The 18,128-nt window shown below is 55.9% G+C and overlaps 1 protein-coding gene, 1 long non-coding RNA gene and 1 pseudogene across 2 annotated transcripts; 1 reads left to right on the forward strand and 2 right to left on the reverse strand.

The window, feature by feature from the left end:
- Positions 1 to 2,943: 2,943 nt before the first annotated feature.
- Positions 2,944 to 6,105, reverse strand: LOC149911801 (uncharacterized; annotated as a pseudogene).
- Positions 6,020 to 9,151, forward strand: LOC149911802 (uncharacterized). Its single transcript, XM_090133317.1, has 3 exons — positions 6,020 to 7,669; positions 8,190 to 8,301; positions 8,599 to 9,151. The coding sequence occupies exons 1-3, from the start codon at positions 7,270 to 7,272 to the stop codon at positions 9,149 to 9,151; spliced, it is 1,065 nt and encodes a 354-aa protein (XP_089989443.1). The 5' UTR covers positions 6,020 to 7,269.
- A 1,621-nt stretch (positions 9,152 to 10,772) lies between these two features.
- Positions 10,773 to 14,741, reverse strand: LOC149911803 (uncharacterized). Its single transcript, XR_016462855.1, has 2 exons — positions 13,373 to 14,741; positions 10,773 to 10,890 (listed from the first exon to the last, which is right to left on the reverse strand). It is a non-coding gene; the product is annotated as an uncharacterized LOC149911803 (long non-coding RNA).
- Between the last annotated feature and the right edge of the window lie 3,387 nt (positions 14,742 to 18,128).

The raw sequence follows: 18,128 nt of genomic DNA on the forward strand, positions 1-18,128 counted from the left end.
CCCCCACTGCCCCCCTCAGCCCCTCTACGTCCCCCCAAAACTTCCCATAGCATAATAACCCTCTCTATAGACCCTCCCCAGCCCCCTATCATCCTATAGACCCTCCCATTGCCCACCACAAACCCCTATAGTCCCATTAACCCTTTAAAGGTCTATAACTTCCTGAAGGGAGGTTGTAGTGAGCTGGGGGTCGGCCTCTTCTCTCGTGTCATTAGTGATAGGACCAGAGGGAATGGTTTCAAGCTACGGCAGGGGAGATTCAAGCTGGACATTAGGAAGTATTACTTTTCAGAAGGGGTGATCAGGCACTGGAATGGACAGCCCATGGAGGTGTCACCGACCCTGGGGTGTTCAAGCAAAGACTGGATGTTGTGTTGAGGGACATGGTTTAGTAGGAGCTATTGGTAGTGGGTGAACGGTTGGACTGGATGATCTTTTAGGTCTTTTCCAACCTTGGTGATTCTATGAAAGGAAGGGGGGAGCCTTCTAGCCCCACAGCCCGTAGAGCCCACCCTAGAGCCCCCTATCACCCCACACAGCCCCTTAGAGAACCATATCCCCCATACACCCCCTTGTAGTCCCATATCCCATAAGAACTCTCCTATAGCCATCCCACTTCCCCTTATAGATTCCCCCAAGAGCCCCCCAGTCTTTTATAACCCTCCCATATCCCCTTATAACCCGTCTATAGTCCCCCCACATTTTCCTATAGCCCCATAACACCCTATAGCCACAATAAAGCCCCCTATACTCCCATATCCCCCGTAACACTTTGATAGCCCATGCATATCCCCTTATGATCTTCCCTTACAACTGTATAGCTCCCCAAATAGCCACCGACAGTCCCACGCCCCCCCAGCTCCCATAGCACCCTATATCTCTCTATAGCCCTAAAACACCCCCTAAAGCCCCCCCAGTGCCTTATAGCCCCATATCCCCCTCTATCCCCCACATAGCCCCCTTTTCTCCCATATCCCCCATACTACTTCTAGAGTCCCCACAGCTTGCTATTGCCCCAAATCTCCCTGTAGCCACAATAAAGCACCCTATAGCCCCACGAACCCCTATATCCACCCCTAAGGCCCCCGAAGCCCTAGAGCCCCATACCCTCCTATCACCCACGCAGCCCTATATCCCTCTACAGCCCCCCTAAAGCGCCTCATAGCCCCACATCCCTCCTGATAGCCCCCCAACCCCATATTCCCCACACAGTACCTATACCCTCACATCCCCCGACACTCCCCCACATCCCCGATATTCCCCCACATTACCCCATACCCCCCCAAACCCCATATTACCCCACAGCCCCCCTGTAGCCAAAACAGCCCCTAAACTCCCACATCCCCCCGGATCTCCCCCACCGCCCCCCGGACCCACAGCTCACCTCAGCCCCGGGGGGCACCGGGAGCAGCGCCGGAGGCCTCGGGGGGGCACGGCCCGGATGCGGGCAGCAGCGCTGCGGCGGTTGGGCCCCGAGTCCTTCAGCCGTCCCAAAGCCCCGCATCCCGCGCACGGTTCCTCTCCCCGGCCCCGGCCCAAGCCGTTCTCCCGCACACCTCCGGCTTGTGCCGCTTTCCTCAGCACCGCTCCCGTCGTGCCGCGGCTCCGTCTCGGTGCTGCCCGCACAGCTCCGGCGCGCAGCGCCTGCGCCTGCGGGACCGGCGGCGTCGGAGAGGAAAGACGGCGGGCTCCGAGCCGGAGGCAACGGCCGCTCCCGCGCTCGGCGCCTCAGCCAATCGGAGCCGGCGGCGCTGCCGCCGACCAATCCGAGACCGGAGGCGGGCCGGAACTGCCGCCGACCAATGAGAGGCGCGAACGGACCGGAAGTGTCGCCGACCAGTGAGAGGCCGGGGGCGGGGCGGAGCGGCTGTGGGGGCGGGGCCTCGGGGTGCTCTGTATTGCCATAGGGGATGGGATTGGGATCGGAATTGGGATCGGGGATGTGGGATTGCGATTGGGATGAGGGATTGAGATTGACAGGTGGGTGATGGGCTTGGGATGAGGGTCTGGGAATGAGATTTGGAACTGGGATTGGGATGTGGGCTGTAGGATGCGGGGTTGGGATGTTGACTGTGGGCTCGGAATGTGAGATTTGGGACTGGGCTGTGGGAATATGGATGTGGGATCTGAGGGCAGTGCTGTGATGCCTGAGGTCACCCGGAGTCACTCTGTGATCAGCCCACAGCTGTGTGTTCCAAAGAACAGCCACTGAGGTCAGGGGCAGCAGTCCAGGCAGGGAGATGCTGTGGTGGGAAGCAGGCTTGGTGCCGATGTCCTGCAGGGAAACGGGTGCAGACTGCATGGGACAGTGTAGGACAGCACGTGGTGGAGATGGCTGAGGGGCTGGCAACGCTGGAAGGCCCTGACGGAGCCAAGGTCTTTGTCCAGCAGGCCGTGGATGGTGTCTGTGGTACAGAGAACCGTGAGGGGACACACTGTCCTCGTGGCACTGGGGTCTCATGGCCTCCTTGTGCCCCATGCAAAGGCTCCCACTGCTCCAGGAATAGTCTCGATCCTGCATAAGGGACAGGATCTCCCTTCCAAAGGTCTGGGCATCAGGGTTTGACCTTGCTGCTCCATAAGGCAAAGGATGCTGTTCTCAGCATCACAGCCACCAGCACAGCGCCTTTGTCTCCCTGTAATCATGGCTTCCAATGATCTGCTCTAACAAGTCCCTGGGGGCCGTGTTGGCAATGGCTCTCAGCGGGGCCCATTCATACTCCCAGAAACTTCCTTCCAACTTTATCTTCCTGAGCACTTTGTGCAGTCTTCTCTCAGCACTGGAGGATGATGGACTCAGCACCAAACACCCCAAGGAGACCAGTACAACCCCGAGAGCCCTCAAGTGCTTTGTGCCTTCCTGACATCTTCCTCAAGTCTTCAGAACCTGTACAGCTAACTGGAGAGCTATCAGGAGTGCACTTAAAGAGGAGGACCCTAAGGTACATTTAACGAGTCTCTTTATTTATTTATATTTTCTCCAGTATTAAAAGCAAATTAAGGCAGCACTTTGTAGACAGTAATCATCCAAGGCGTCTCCTAATGAGGTTTGCTCTTTCACTGTGTGGACAGACTTTCTCCTCAGCCTCCCAAGCCCATTACTGCTCACATTGGCCCCGTGGGATTTTCATCCCTTTTCCTCACATCAGTCTTCTCTGAAATTTGCAGCTCAGTGTTGCTTTTCTTTGCATCAACTCCCACTTGCCTTCCTCAGAGAACCAACTGCACATGGGCACAGAGGGATTCCTCCTTGTTGCCAACAAATGGGAATCAACACGATGCAATTGAATGAACAGTAAAACACTCTCCTCAGCTGGATGCCATGTTCAAGCTGTCTGCCTTCCAGGGGGAATTTCGGTGCCAGAAGAACTTTTGGCAGAGAAAGTACATACAAACACAAATAAGAAGTTGAGTAAAGAATTCATTAGACTTCTGAGATGGCCCAAGTTTCCAACTTATGGGAGCTCCTAGAGTAACCAGATAGCTGGGAGGTATCTGAAAGAACAAAGAGCAAAGGGAGGGGGAAATCTGGAGAGCAGTGGGAAGGGCACATGCCCACACTGCCTGCAGAAAACACGACCTTAGCCATGGTCATTTATTCAGGAGAGCTGGAAACACCTGCAGGGAGTGGGAGATCAAATACAGAGGTGAGACCAAGCAGGGCTAGCAGCTGCCTGTGTCCCAGCACCTGAATGCTTTTGTGTCCTCCAAACACAGTTCTGGAAAACAGTGACACAATAAATCTCCTCAAAGACTGGTATTTCCAATAAGGAGAGAAACCAGGCCCCAAAGCAGTTTAGAAACTGAGAGGTGTGTTGGCACATTTTCTGTGATTTGGATCTTTCTCTTCAGTTCTTTGTTCCAGTTTTATTGACATTACATAACATCTTTCACACCTACAGCCTCAAAACAAACACACAAACAAACAAAACAACAGAAAAAAAAACATCTTTGACAGTGATAGGCCCAAGGAAAATGGTTACACACTAAAAGAGAAAATAAGATTAGATGTTAGGAGGGAATTCCTAATGTCCTTAACATCAGGTTGTGAGGCAATGGAACAGATTGCCCAGAGAAGTTGTGGATGCCCCATGCTCAAGGCAAGGACAATGACACGGGGGTTGGAACTTGATGGGCTTTAAGGTCCCTACCAATCCAAGCTATTCAATGATGTATGTTGGAAATATCCAAACACTTTATCAGGACGATATCTCTGATAAAGCAGATTTTATTTGCAATTGCAATGGAGGGGCCTCCTGCAAGCAGGACAGCACTCAGAAAACAGCGTTACATCTTTTATTCCCTATTGCCCGATGCTTCTCTCTTTCTCCCCCAGTTCCTCATTGGCTGAATACTTTAGGTTCCCAATCTTCTCAACGCTTCACTAAACATACAAACACTGGACAAACATAGATCTCTGCTGGCTAAGTGTAAACTTCTAATTAATTAATTAACGTCTGACCCTCACTCCACACTTGGTTATTGTTTCTGGATATCTGCTTGACCTCCCTTGCATAGAGATAAGCTCGGAAGGAGGAAAGTTCTTCTACAAACCAGTTGCCCTTTTTAGTATCTAATGCAGAAACAACATTCCATTCCCACAGACACCACAGAGTGACGTCCGCTCAGAAATTGTACAAAGACAAGTGATAGCTGGCAACCTACTGCTGGGAACCTGTTTTGGCAGGGGTGGTGAACGTGGTGAACCCCCGCTGGTCCCTTCCAACCCCTACGATCCCGGGTTCTACTTTCTGTTCACAAATCTGATGTCATCCAATCCAACGTCCCGCTTTCTTAACTCAGCCGATATCCCCTCTTCGTTCCTCTTCCTTCCTTCAGGTGATCCTGCCCACAATGTCCATGTGAAATGTCTCATCCTGCTTGGAAGGCTGTGAGGAAAGCAAATCTCTGGGATCCCCCAAACAAAGCACTCCCTGCCCGGCAGGGTCGCGGGAGCCATGGAGTCATGACTGTGACACAGAGGATCAATGCCGGCTAATTTATGGAGCGTTCTAACAAGGAATCAACGACTTCCAGGCAAAACTAAGCAACTTTCTGACCACAGGTCATCAGCGTTACGGGTAGAGTACTTTGGAACAGTACTTGTTTCCGTATCTCCTTCTTGAACATCACTTCAGGCAACGGCCACTAAAGGAAAACAAGTAATACTACACTGAGAGCAAAGAAAAGGAGAGAGAGAAAACAGTGAGCGGTCAGCGCTCCCACCCGGGGCGGGCAGCAGGCTGCTGGTGCCAGCATCACAATGGGCAGCGGCCAGCACCGGCCACGCTGTCATCGCGTCACCATGGCGACGTTTGTGACACGGGCACCCGGGAGGGGTATGTAGGCAGAGCACGCTGGTGGGTCCTGCATCCTGAAGGAGCATCTGGCAGAGAGCAGACGCATCTGAAGGATGAGCTCCGGCATGGCTGGCGCCAACAAGGAGCAAGCCGCCGGCACGAGGCGGAACGGGATGAGCGAGGTCGGCCCCGCAGCGAGGCGTGCCTCCAGACCGACACGCGCCGACACCGAAGGTACACGGGTCCACAGCCAACCTTGGCACGAGATGACACTTTCCATCTGCCACCTCGCTCCTGCCTGGCAGCGGTAGCGGTGCTGGGAAGCGGCAGATGCAGAGTGTGACCTGCTTTTCCTTTGCCCTCCAGAGCGAGTTGCCGTCTGGGATGCGGTGGCCGCCTACGTACGGGAGCAGCTGCTGCTGCAGAAGGTGTGTTGGCTGTCGGGTTCCTCCTCTCCCCATCCAGCTCAGCCTGGACTTCCTCTGAGTCTCCCCCTCCACAGAAAGCAGGAAACTGCCCCCACATTTCTCTCCTGGGCATCCCACGGGCTTCCTGCAACTCCTGCACGATCACTTGTGCCGGGCACTGTCTATCTCAGGGCTGATGCCTGTCTCTGGAAGCCTCTGGATCCCACGAGGCTGCTTCTGCCCTGCCTGCTGTGCTGCATTTGGGAGGGCGAGGGGAAGGAGAGGACTGTGCAGCCCCTTCCCAAAGCCATTCCCGATGCCCTGGCTTGTGCCTCTGAACAGCGGCAGAGGGCTGTCCCTACCTTGGACCCCTTCGGCTCTTCCTCCAGCCGTCCCATAACCCTTCCGCCCTTCCTTTCTCTCCCACTTGCAGGGGGTCTGGATTCCCACCTTTGGCTTCTTTGACACCATCTCCAAAGACATCCGGACTGAGGACGGGACGGTGACTCTGCAGTGGCCCGTGTTTCACCTGGCTACAAACCTCATAGCCACGCACCACCTCAAGGCCCACAGGGAGTCCCTGCCAGGTAGGAGGGGGGATTAAACTTTTGCTGGCTTCATGGACAGGGCAAACGGCCACCACCTCCATTCTCAAAAGCAAACCTCTCCCTCTGAGCAGCCCGTCCAAATATGGGGCCGTTCTGGCTGATGTCCACCAGAAGCACTTCTAGGGAAGAACCTGTGGAAAACCACCCGTATCATCAACTCCGTCCCTCGCATTTTTCAGTCCATAGGAAGGTGGAGCCGCTGAAATACAGCAAGGTGGCCGCAGCTGCTTCTCTGAGCTGGCAGACACTCCGGACTTGCATTCAAAGCACCATGTCCCTGCTCTCCGGCTGCCTGCAGAATGGGGAGAACGTTGCCGTTGTCCTCAAGGACATCGGCGTGCTCCTCATTGACGGACTGACCTTCCAAATGAAATTCTACTACGACTTCCTCGAGAAGCTGTCAGGGAAAGAGAAATTCAGAAGAGCTGCTTTCAAGGTGAGCTGTAGTTTCTCCATGACCCAGGCAGAGCTGTGACACCTGCTGTGCCCGCACACGGCCCACCAGGATCTGGCCAGCTGCTCAGGCCGTACAAGTGCTGTGCTGCTGTCAGCTCTCCCCGCCTTGGGCTCCTCGTGTCCCCAGGACCTCAGCCGTGACGAGGACATCCCACATCCTCCCCCTTTCTCCCCTGCAGGCCCCCTGGCTGCTGGACACGGTGGTGTCCCGGATGGCACCGGTGGCCTCCCTGGCGCTCTCTGGCTGCCTTGTCGTCTTTCCCAAGTGAGTATGTTGGTGGCTGTAGCTGCTGCTTGATGCAGCTGCTCAGCTCTCATTCCATCACGCTTGCTCCTTGTGTCCACGACTGTCCTGCCCATGAGCATATGTCCTACAGTCATGGAAGGATTTCAGCTGGAAGGAACCCCGAAAGGGCACCTAGTCCCACTCCCCTGCAGGGAACAGGCACACCTACCGCCAGATGAGGTTGCTCCGAGCCCGGTCCAGCCCGACCTTGAATGCCCATCCGGGCACCCACCACCTCTCTGGGCAAGATGTTCCGGTGCCTGCCACCCTTCTGTCAAAACCTTCTTCCTTATATCCAATCTAAATCTTCCCTCCTGCCTTTTGAAACTATTTCCCCCTCACTTATCCCGACTGATGCTGCTGAAGACTTTAGAAAGTCATGTGCTTCATGCAGCATGAAAATGTGCCTGGGAGCAGACAACCAGAGAGCAACAAGGATTGCTGGAGCGCTGCGTCACACCGGTTGCTGTCTTCTCGTCACGTACAGGTTTCAAATGGAGTTTGTTCCCAAACCACCGCCCGCAATAAGACGCAGGTCCTCACGAAGCCTCCCTGGTCCGGAGAAACCAAAGAAAGAAGAGACTTTGCCACCTCTCGTCCAGGGCAAGAAAGGTAAAGCAGCTGCCAGCTCCTTTCCGCGGCACGGGCAGCATACTTGAGATGGGAAATCCCCTGCTGAACATCAGCCAAGGGCTCTGACTTGTGTCAAAGCTTCACGCCAGCTCAGCACGGCCTCTTCCCAAACTAAGGAATTGTTGGCCTCTCCCAAACTAAGGCGCTGAGCGTGACGTGCCCCCATCCCTGGCTATGGCAGTAGGATGTGCGGATCTTAGGCCCTGCCCTCCCCCAGTGGAAGGATACGGTCCCCAAAAGTCACTCTGCCACCTCATCGTCACCACCCAGCTCCTCTTTCCCAAAGCCAACGTCACTAATGCAGTCCCAAAACAGAGCTGAATTGCAGAGAGGAGGAGTGGGGCCAGGGATGGTGTCAGGAAGGGTACGAAGGCGGTGCAGATGTCAGCAGTGGGGGGAGCAGAGCGTCCCTCTCAGATGTTCTGGGAACAGGCCTGAGAGCCCCTTGTGAGTGAGCCAAAGGGTTTACGGTGAATCTCCTCTGCCTTCTCCATTCCAGTGAGATTTGCTGACCGTCCAACCTTCATCAAACGCTTGAGCACAGACAGCGTTGATGGAGGACACCTCAGAAGGATAAGGAGCTCACTGCTGAAGGAGAGCTCCAAGGCCAGGTGAGGCTGGAGGCTCTGGGCTGGGATGTGCATGGGGGTGACACAGCGAGAGCCCGTTCCCTAGCCCCAAAGGGTCACTGTTGGTGGCCGCCCAACAGTGCTGAACGCAGCACCCACCGTGCTGGGATGGGGACGCCAGGAGCCCCCCTCTCCGCATCCCAGGAGAGTCACGGGGCAGCCGCTGAGCTGTCTGTGGGGAGGGCTGCGTTGCAGCCAAGGCTCCTGGCTCAGGCTTGCAGCATGCGGCCCCAAAGCCATCAGCCACTCACGCGGACCCCTCCCGCTCTGTCCTTTCAGTCCGCTGCCACCCATCCGGAGGGCGTCTGAAGCCCAAGAGCAGCCGGTGACCTGCGAGCTGCAGGGGGAGGCAGTACCATCAAGCAAACAAGACCAGCGCCGAACACTGGGAACCAAACACGTGAGCTTCCTTGATGAAGTGCAGGAAGCAGGAAAAGCCCATCGTGAGGATGCGGTGCAAAAATTGCAGACAGCCAAGGCCGCACCCCCTCAGATCACCTTGAGGCCAGCAACACCTTTCAGAAGCGACTCAAGAAGATCTTCCACAAGGGCTGAGTCTACAGAGCCTCAAGGCCGACCATCCAGGCTCCCACTGACTTGTGACTCGGTGAAACTTCTCAGGCAGAGGGCAAGGAAGATCAGGACAGTGCAGGATGCACTGGGGCAGATGGCAGCATCACCACTTCGTGGGGAGTCCAGGCTGCCTGAGGAGTCTTCCATCACCCGACCTGGACTGCTGCCACCCATAAAAGAAGAAACGGGGTCTCCCGAGTGCCAGCCTCCAAAGACCAAACCCCCAGTCCGCAGGAAGGCCACACCCTACCCACGCTGATGCGGGCATGGGGTGCCCACGACACACACAGCTCCACTGGAGGCTGCAAAACAGATGCGTCAATCCCATCTGCATCACATCTAATACTAACCAGGCTGCCCAGGGCCCCATCCGACCTGGCCTTGAACACCTCCAGGGACGGGGCATCCACAACCTCTCTGGGCAGCCTGTTCCAGTATCCCACCACTCTCTCTGGAAAGAACAATCCAATCTGGCATCCAATCTTCAACTCAAAACCACTTCCCCTTGGCCTGCCATTAGCTACACCATCAAAGAGTTGACTCCCCTCCTGTTTGTAGGCTCCCTTTATGTACTGGAAGGCTGCAAGGAGGTCACCCCGCTGCCTTCCCTTCTCCAGGCCAACAAGGAGATCTAGAGTGAAATGTAGAGGGGCAAAACCATCAATAAAGCCTTATCAGGGGCCTACCCTTTAAAAACCTCCAGAACGCCTGTGACAGTGTCATTGCGCCTTTTGACGCCAGCTCTTGTGCTGGTGGAGGGAGAAAGAATTGCGAGAGGGCATCAGAGCGTCTCACGGTGCTTTGATGCCCAGGGAAATCCAGCACAGTCTCTTCTGTCTTATCTGGATCACAACTTACGGGCTTTTGGCCTGGCAGGGCCCCTTTGGCCGGCTTGGAGAGGTCTGCAAATGCAGAGCTCCATGGGCCAGCCGGCCGGCCACCTCTCGCCTGGCAGTGCTCCCCTGAACGGCCAGCCGGCTTTCGGCCTGGCCCAACTGGCCGGCCAGGAGGCTTCAGGCCTCGGAAGGCTTCCCCAGCCAGTCAGCCAGCTTCACCAGAGATTCCGGATCTCCCTCAAGGCCTGAGTGCAGCCGCTCCACGCAGCCCCAAGGCAGACCATCCAGGCTGCCACAGCTGCCTCGTGGAGCACTCCAACTGCCCAGGCAGAGCACCAAGAAGAGCAGGCCTGGCAGGCTGCCCCCAGCCGACTGGCCTTTGATCTTCATTAGGCCTTGTTCTGCTGTGGAGGACAGGTGGAAGCAATTCACTTGTCTGGCAAAGGGTGGAGCCTGGTTCCAGCCCTCCCTACCCTCACGTAGGGGCTGGCTGCCAGCTGTGAGGGCTGTCAGCATGGAGGTGTGTTCTTTGTTGGTGTTCTGTGTGCCCTGATCTTCTCGTGGCCTCCTTGTGCCCCATGCAAAGGCTCCCACTGCCCCAGGAATAGTCTCGATCCTGCATAAGGGACAGGATCTCCCTTCCAAAGGTCTGGGCATCAGGGTTTGACCTTGCTGCTCCATAAGGCAAAGGATGCTGTTCTCAGCATCACAGCCACCAGCACAGCGCCTTTGTCTCCCTGTAATCATGGCTTCCAATGATCTGCTCTAACAAGTCCCTGGGGGCCGTGTTGGCAATGGCTCTCAGCGGGGCCCATTCATACTCCCAGAAACTTCCTTCCAACTTTATCTTCCTGAGCACTTTGTGCAGTCTTCTCTCAGCACTGGAGGATGATGGACTCAGCACCAAACACCCCAAGGAGACCAGTACAACCCCAAGAGCCCTCAAGTGCTTTGTGCCTTCCTGACATCTTCCTCAAGTCTTCAGAACCTGTACAGATAGCTGGAGAGCTATCAGGAGTGCATGTAAAGTGGAAGAGCCCAAAGTACATTTAATGAGTCTATTTATTAATTTATATTTCCCCCGGCATTAATAGCACATTAAGGCAGCACTCTGCAGTCCATCTTCATCCAAGGCATCTCCTAATGAGGTTTGCTCATGGGGCTATGGGGACATAGAGGGAAGGGTGGGATGTGAGGAGTGGTTTGAGGCAAAAAGGTGGGGCGGTGTAGGAATGCCTTTATTTCTTCCTGAGATGGGACTGGGGGTCCCTGTAGCCCAAAGGTGGGGCCACGATCCATGACCCCACATGAGCCAAACCCCAAGATGACCACATAACCCTGTGTGTGCGTGACCCCATGGCAGCGTGTGACCCACAGCCCTGTGTGAACCATACCCCCACACGACCCTGGGACTCCCTGACCCTGCCTGCCCCCATCACGCTGCGACCCACTGCCATGTGGCCCCAGAACTCTGGGATCCCTGCCCCCACCTCACCCCCACCATATAACACTCTGAGACCCGTAACTCCCTATCACCCAACCTGACCCTACCATCCCTTCTGACCCCATTGCTCTGACCCAGAACCCCATATGACCACATAACTCTGTGCAGTGCCATCTGACCCTACGTCACCCCATAACTCTGTGACCTGCATGACCCCCCTGTGACCCACGACCTCCTGTGCTAACCCCATGTGGCCATAGAACCATCTGTGTGTGGGGAAAAGGCATCTTCTCCTTGGGGGGGGACTGCCCCAGAGCTGCCCCAAAGGCGACATGGGGTGGGCTGCAGCCGTTTCCCTCAGTTTGGAGAGATGGGAACTGTCCAAAAGAGCCAGAAGGAGGACATGAATGCTTCTGCAGGGAAACACCTGTCACAAGGTTTGGTGACAAAGCGATCCCACCGAGACTAAGGAAGGGGCTGGAGCTTGGGTGCTGCGTGGCAACGAAGGAGACTTGAACCAGGGATAGAGCTGGGATGGACTGCAGGAAATCAACTCCTTAATGGGGACAGTGGGAGAAGAAATCCAAGTCAGCTGCAGAAGGAACAGCAGACCTCCTTACAAAAAGGCGTCCCAGACTGGGGACGTTGGAGCAGTAGGGACAGTGGTAAAGAAATGGCTCCAACATCAGGTCTTGGAGCAATTACTGCAAAGACCCCGAGAAATGGACAAAGAGCTCTGATGGCAGCGCAGCACGAGGAGGAAGGAATGCATGGTGGTGCAGAAGGAGAAGGATGGAGAACAGCAGCGGTGGGATTCCCCTTTTGCACGGTCACCCACCGCTACGGGACTCTGCAACAAGAAGCTGCACCCTGCTGTGGTCAGCACGGCTGTGCTGAGCTGTTATGGTCAGGAAACATTCTAACATCTGCACGGATAGCAGGATAAGTAGGATCAGAGTGAGAGCTGTGCTGTTGTTCAGCAGACAGATGCTGAGCAGAGCACAGCAGGACCAGGATGTTCGGACCAAAGGAAGGTGGAGACTGCACACGAGGGAAGGCACAGGTGCAGGACAGAGCATGAGACACAGCAATGGCAACAGCTGTCAGAAATCCTGCCTGCCTGTCTGCATAGGAAAGAAAACAATCACACCAAAAGGACCAGGTTGGCCACAGACCTCACCTAGAGAAACAGCAGAGCGGATGCGTGGCCTAGACTGTGAGCCTGCAGTCCCCAGCCAAGAGGGAACAGGAGAGCAGGGACTGCCAAGGGAGGAGAGCTACAGGAGCAGAAGGAGCTCAGTGAGCAGCTGCGCCTTTTCTCCCTCACCACAAGGAGGGAGAGTGCAGAGAAGCCATAGCAATAACAGATGAGCTTTGCTGCTGCAGGGAGAGCTGTGCCTGATGGAAGAGCAGTGATGAGAGCGTTTCTTGCACAGCCCATGGGCACTTGGGGGGATCTGCAGGGATGGGGGAAGCCCTACAAAGCTGTGGGACAGACAAAGGACACGGATGGGAGGACCCCAAAGGGGCACTTTGGGGCAGCTATGGGGCACAGCCACACCTAGGAGCTGCCTTTACCCAACACACCGCTGGTGGTGGAACTGCTGCTGGCCACGGGCCGTGGGCAGTGATGGGGCTGTTCTGGGCTGCTCTAGGATGGCTCTGGGGCTGCTATGAAATGGGGCAGCTATGGGACACAGCCACAGCTCAGTGGGGTTGATGTTCCCGCACACAGAGCTGGTGGTGAATCTGCTCTGATCATGGAACCTCTTCCATAGCCCCCCGGACTCCCAGCTTGCCCAGCAAGATGGGGGCAAGCCGGGGGTCAGCAGATGTTATAGGCAGCTGATGTACAGCGACCCCAGAGCCACCCTGTAGCGTCCCCTGAACGACCCCAGAACAGACCCATCACTGTCCACAGCCTCATCCGGGGTTGTAGTGCTCACAGGGATATGGGTCATGTGGAGCCTTGCGGTCATGCCGAGCTCTATGGGGTTTTGGGGTCATGTGGGGTTATGGATCAGGGCCCCACCTTTGGGCCACAGGGAACCCCAATCCCCTCTCAGGAAGAAATCAAAAAATGCATTCCAGCACCACCCCACATCCCCCATTCTCACCCCAAACCCCTCCCCACATGACCCCAGACCCTCTACATCCCCATGCCACCCCACGTTCCCACACCCACAAGTCCCACCTTTACCTCACACGTTGCCTTCTCCTGCGCAGCACTCTGCTCCTGCAGCCTGTGGCCCATATCCCCAGTGCTCCCACATCACTTTCACCCACATCTGTGTTGTGCAGGAAGTGCTGCAGCTCCACATTCCTCTCCAGCAGCAGCTGCCCCTGCCCCAGTATTATTTGGTTGTATGGGTTCTGGAGGGAGAAGGGGGTGAGGAGGGGCCCAGGTGGGCTATTGGGGTCCTGGAATAGTGGCAGGGGTCCTGTCAAGGACTGTGGAGGTCTCTGACGTTGCTAAGGAGCCCTGGAGGCGATAAGGGAGATCTGAGGGAGGAAATAATGGGGGTCTGCTGGAGTCTAGTGGGGAATATGGGGTGCTGCTGGGGGCTATGGAGGTCTGTGAGGTTTTTGGCCAGCTGTAGTGGAGAAGTTCCTAGTCTGAGGAGGTCATTAAGAGGAAATGGGGTCTGTGCTGGGCTACTGGGATCTTGCAGGGAAAGTATTGAGGGAGGAGGGAGGTGTCGGGGCTCTGAGGGAATTATGGGTGGGCTGTAAAGGAAAGGTAATGGGTTATCTTGGGGAAAGCAAGGGGCAGCCATGGGGGATGGAAGGAACACCTACAGGAATGCAAGGGGAATCTGGGCTGGGGCAAGGGGACGGCTAGGGGAAGAACAGGGGAACGTCCCAGGAACGGAGTTCTTCTTTCAAATCCACATCTGCTACTTCCTGACGTAGCTGCAAGACTGCCAGAGAAGCTGCAGTACCGCTGCCCATTCAGCTGCCTGTGTCAGAAAGAGCTGCATGTTAGTGGGTGCAACTGCCACTACAAGGCCAACTCCATAATTGCAGACACAAAACCATCACCTTCAGTATCTGTTACAGGCTGACGACCGTGCCCTTGCACAGGAACCATTCCCACACAGCAAGGGAACTCCTTCACTGCCTTAGGATGCGGAAGAGGAAGAGCCCCAAAGCCTTCACAAGATGCTATCTTGCCACCAACTTTGGAAGCTACACACACCTTCTCCTTTGAGAATTAGCAAGATGAATCAATGCACGTTGCTGCTGGAGAGGGCTGTGCTGCATCTCCTGCTGCCATCCTTGGGTTGTCATCGTGATGCCAATCCACAGAGCACTTTGAAGGGCAGTAACCTTGCAAGAAAGAACAGAGAGCAGAGAGCTCTGCCGTGCATTTCCTGTTAGAACACAGAGATGAGCTGTACAGCCCTTGCTCTCAGAACACACACCGTTTCTCTTACCAGCTTTCCATTCCTGCACAACGCTGTTCAAACCCCTCCTCCATCTCTCCCTTCATACACAACGCACAGCCTCTCCCCAGCGACGAGCTCTGTGCTGTTTAATGCCTGTGCCATCATCGGGACCTACAGAAGAAACCTTGCGGTTAAGAGGGTTGATTAGACAAGCGCTCTGTCTGGCAGAATTCACCATCTTAAGCACGTTAAAGAAGCGTCTTCTTGAACGCCCTGAATCTCTGTGACACATCAGGAGATGCTGAACTAAACCGGCAGCCTTCTCAAAAATGGAAGGGCTCTTCAGAGCCAGCTGGAAGGGGAACAAGATCCTAGGGGGGCTGTGGAGCTGGTAAGGGAGGTCTGAGGGAGGAAATACAGATGCCTGGATGCCTGGTGCTCAGGCACAAGCAGAAGTGCTGATGGAAAATCACCACACAGCACAGACTGAGTCGCTGGTACCTTGCAGTGAGCAAAGGCTGAGATGCACAACGTCCTCACCTGCCTGCTTCTTGGAAGTGGAGGTTCAGCAGCAGCTCCACTCGTGATTAAGTCCTCCAAAAACCTTCTTCTTTCTTCCTGATCAGGAGACTGGATAGTGAAACCTTCTCCAAAGCCATTATGAAACTATATCTGTACCTGAAGCCCAAGGAGAAAACACGTGTCAGATTTAAGACCACAAAACAGTGCTATTCTATTCCAATCAAACTTCAGTTCTGATTTAAGTTTCACGACTGGCATTTCAGCCACCCTGCTATGGATAGGTTAAACCTATGGATAGGTTATAGGGTGGGAGAGGAGGGTGAGCCTTCTAGCCCAACGTCCCCTTATAGCCTACCATCACCCTATGGCCCCACACAGCCACTTATGGAACCACATCTGCCATACACCTCCTATAGGCCCATATCTCCCTATATTCCCCCACTGCCCCCCTCAGCCCCTCTACGTCCCCCCAAAACTTCCCATAGCATAATAACCCTCTCTATAGACCCTCCCCAGCCCCCTATCATCCTATAGACCCTCCCATTGCCCACCACAAACCCCTATAGTCCCATTAACCCTTTAAAGGTCTATAACTTCCTGAAGGGAGGTTGTAGTGAGCTGGGGGTCGGCCTCTTCTCTCGTGTCATTAGTGATAGGACCAGAGGGAATGGTTTCAAGCTACGGCAGGGGAGATTCAAGCTGGACATTAGGAAGTATTACTTTTCAGAAGGGGTGATCAGGCACTGGAATGGACAGCCCATGGAGGTGTCACCGACCCTGGGGTGTTCAAGCAAAGACTGGATGTTGTGTTGAGGGACATGGTTTAGTAGGAGCTATTGGTAGTGGGTGAACGGTTGGACTGGATGATCTTTTAGGTCTTTTCCAACCTTGGTGATTCTATGAAAGGAAGGGGGGAGCCTTCTAGCCCCACAGCCCGTAGAGCCCACCCTAGAGCCCCCTATCACCCTATGGCCCCACACAGCCCCTTAGAGAACCATATCCCCCATACACCCCCTTGTAGTCCCATATCCCATAAGAACTCTCCTATAGCCATCCCACTTCCCCTTATAGATTCCCCCAAGAGCCCCCCAGTCTTTTATAACCCTCCCATATCCCCTTATAACCCGTCTATAGTCCCCCCACATTTTCCTATAGCCCCATAACACCCTATAGCCACAATAAAGCCCCCTATACTCCCATATCCCCCGTAACACTTTGATAGCCCATGCATATCCCCTTATGATCTTCCCTTACAACTGTATAGCTCCCCAAATAGCCACCGACAGTCCCACGCCCCCCCAGCTCCCATAGCACCCTATATCTCTCTATAGCCCTAAAACACCCCCTAAAGCCCCCCCAGTGCCTTATAGCCCCATATCCCCCTCTATCCCCCACATAGCCCCCTTTTCTCCCATATCCCCCATACTACTTCTAGAGTCCCCACAGCTTGCTATTGCCCCAAATCTCCCTGTAGCCACAATAAAGCACCCTATAGCCCCACGAACCCCTATATCCACCCCTAAGGCCCCCGAAGCCCTAGAGCCCCATACCCTCCTATCACCCACGCAGCCCTATATCCCTCTACAGCCCCCCTAAAGCGCCTCATAGCCCCACATCCCTCCTGATAGCCCCCCAACCCCATATTCCCCACACAGTACCTATACCCTCACATCCCCCGACACTCCCCCACATCCCCGATATTCCCCCACATTACCCCATACCCCCCCAAACCCCATATTACCCCACAGCCCCCCTGTAGCCAAAACAGCCCCTAAACTCCCACATCCCCCCGGATCTCCCCCACCGCCCCCCGGACCCACAGCTCACCTCAGCCCCGGGGGGCACCGGGAGCAGCGCCGGAGGCCTCGGGGGGGCACGGCCCGGATGCGGGCAGCAGCGCTGCGGCGGTCGGGCCCCGAGTCCTTCAGCCGTCCCAAAGCCCCGCATCCCGCGCACGGTTCCTCTCCCCGGCCCCGGCCCAAGCCGTTCTCCCGCACACCTCCGGCTTGTGCCGCTTTCCTCAGCACCGCTCCCGTCGTGCCGCGGCTCCGTCTCGGTGCTGCCCGCACAGCTCCGGCGCGCAGCGCCTGCGCCTGCGCCTGCGGGACCGGCGGCGTCGGAGAGGAAAGACGGCGGGCTCCGAGCCGGAGGCAACGGCCGCTCCCGCGCTCGGCGCCTCAGCCAATCGGAGCCGGCGGCGCTGCCGCCGACCAATCCGAGACCGGAGGCGGGCCGGAACTGCCGCCGACCAATGAGAGGCGCGAACGGACCGGAAGTGTCGCCGACCAGTGAGAGGCCGGGGGCGGGGCGGAGCGGCTGTGGGGGCGGGGCCTCGGGGTGCTCTGTATTGCCATAGGGGATGGGATTGGGATCGGAATTGGGATCGGGGATGTGGGATTGCGATTGGGATGAGGGATTGAGATTGACAGGTGGGTGATGGGCTTGGGATGAGGGTCTGGGAATGAGATTTGGAACTGGGATTGGGATGTGGGCTGTAGGATGCGGGGTTGGGATGTGGGCTGTGGGCTTGGAATGTGAGATTTGGGACTGGGCTGTGGGAATATGGATGTGGGATCTGAGGGCAGTGCTGTGATGCCTGAGGTCACCCGGAGTCACTCTGTGATCAGCCCACAGCTGTGTGTTCCAAAGAACAGCCACTGAGGTGAGGGGCAGCAGTCCAGGCAGGGAGATGCTGTGGTGGGAAGCAGGCTTGGTGCCGACGTCCTGCAGGGAAACGGGTGCAGACTGCATGGGACAGTGTAGGACAGCACGTGGTGGAGATGGCTGAGGGGCTGGCAATGCTGGAAGGCCCTGACGGAGCCAAGGTCTTTGTCCAGCAGGCCGTGGATGGTGTCTGTGGTACAGAGAACCGTGAGGGGACACACTGTCCTCGTGGCACTGGGGTCTCATGGCCTCCTTGTGCCCCATGCAAAGGCTCCCACTGCTCCAGGAATAGTCTCGATCCTGCATAGGGGACAGGATCTCCCTTCCAAAGGTCTGGGCATCAGGGTTTGGCCTTGCTGCTCCATAAGGCAAAGGATGCTG

This window comes from Phasianus colchicus, unplaced genomic scaffold (assembly GCF_987193195.1).
Source record: "Phasianus colchicus unplaced genomic scaffold, bPhaCol1.hap1.1 HAP1_SCAFFOLD_57, whole genome shotgun sequence".
NCBI lineage: Eukaryota > Metazoa > Chordata > Aves > Galliformes > Phasianidae > Phasianus > Phasianus colchicus.

What these genes read in the sequence shown, in the direction of transcription:
- LOC149911802 (XM_090133317.1), top strand. Translation starts at nt 7,270, where the DNA reads ATGCCCATCCGGGCACCCACCACCTCTCTGGGCAAGATGTTCCGGTGC. An exon ending in TCTCGTCCAGGGCAAGAAAG is followed by an intron (nt 7,670 to 8,189) that starts GTAAAGCAGCTG and finishes TCTCCATTCCAG; the next exon opens with TGAGATTTGCTGACCGTCCA. An exon ending in AAGGAGAGCTCCAAGGCCAG is followed by an intron (nt 8,302 to 8,598) that starts GTGAGGCTGGAG and finishes CTGTCCTTTCAG; the next exon opens with TCCGCTGCCACCCATCCGGA.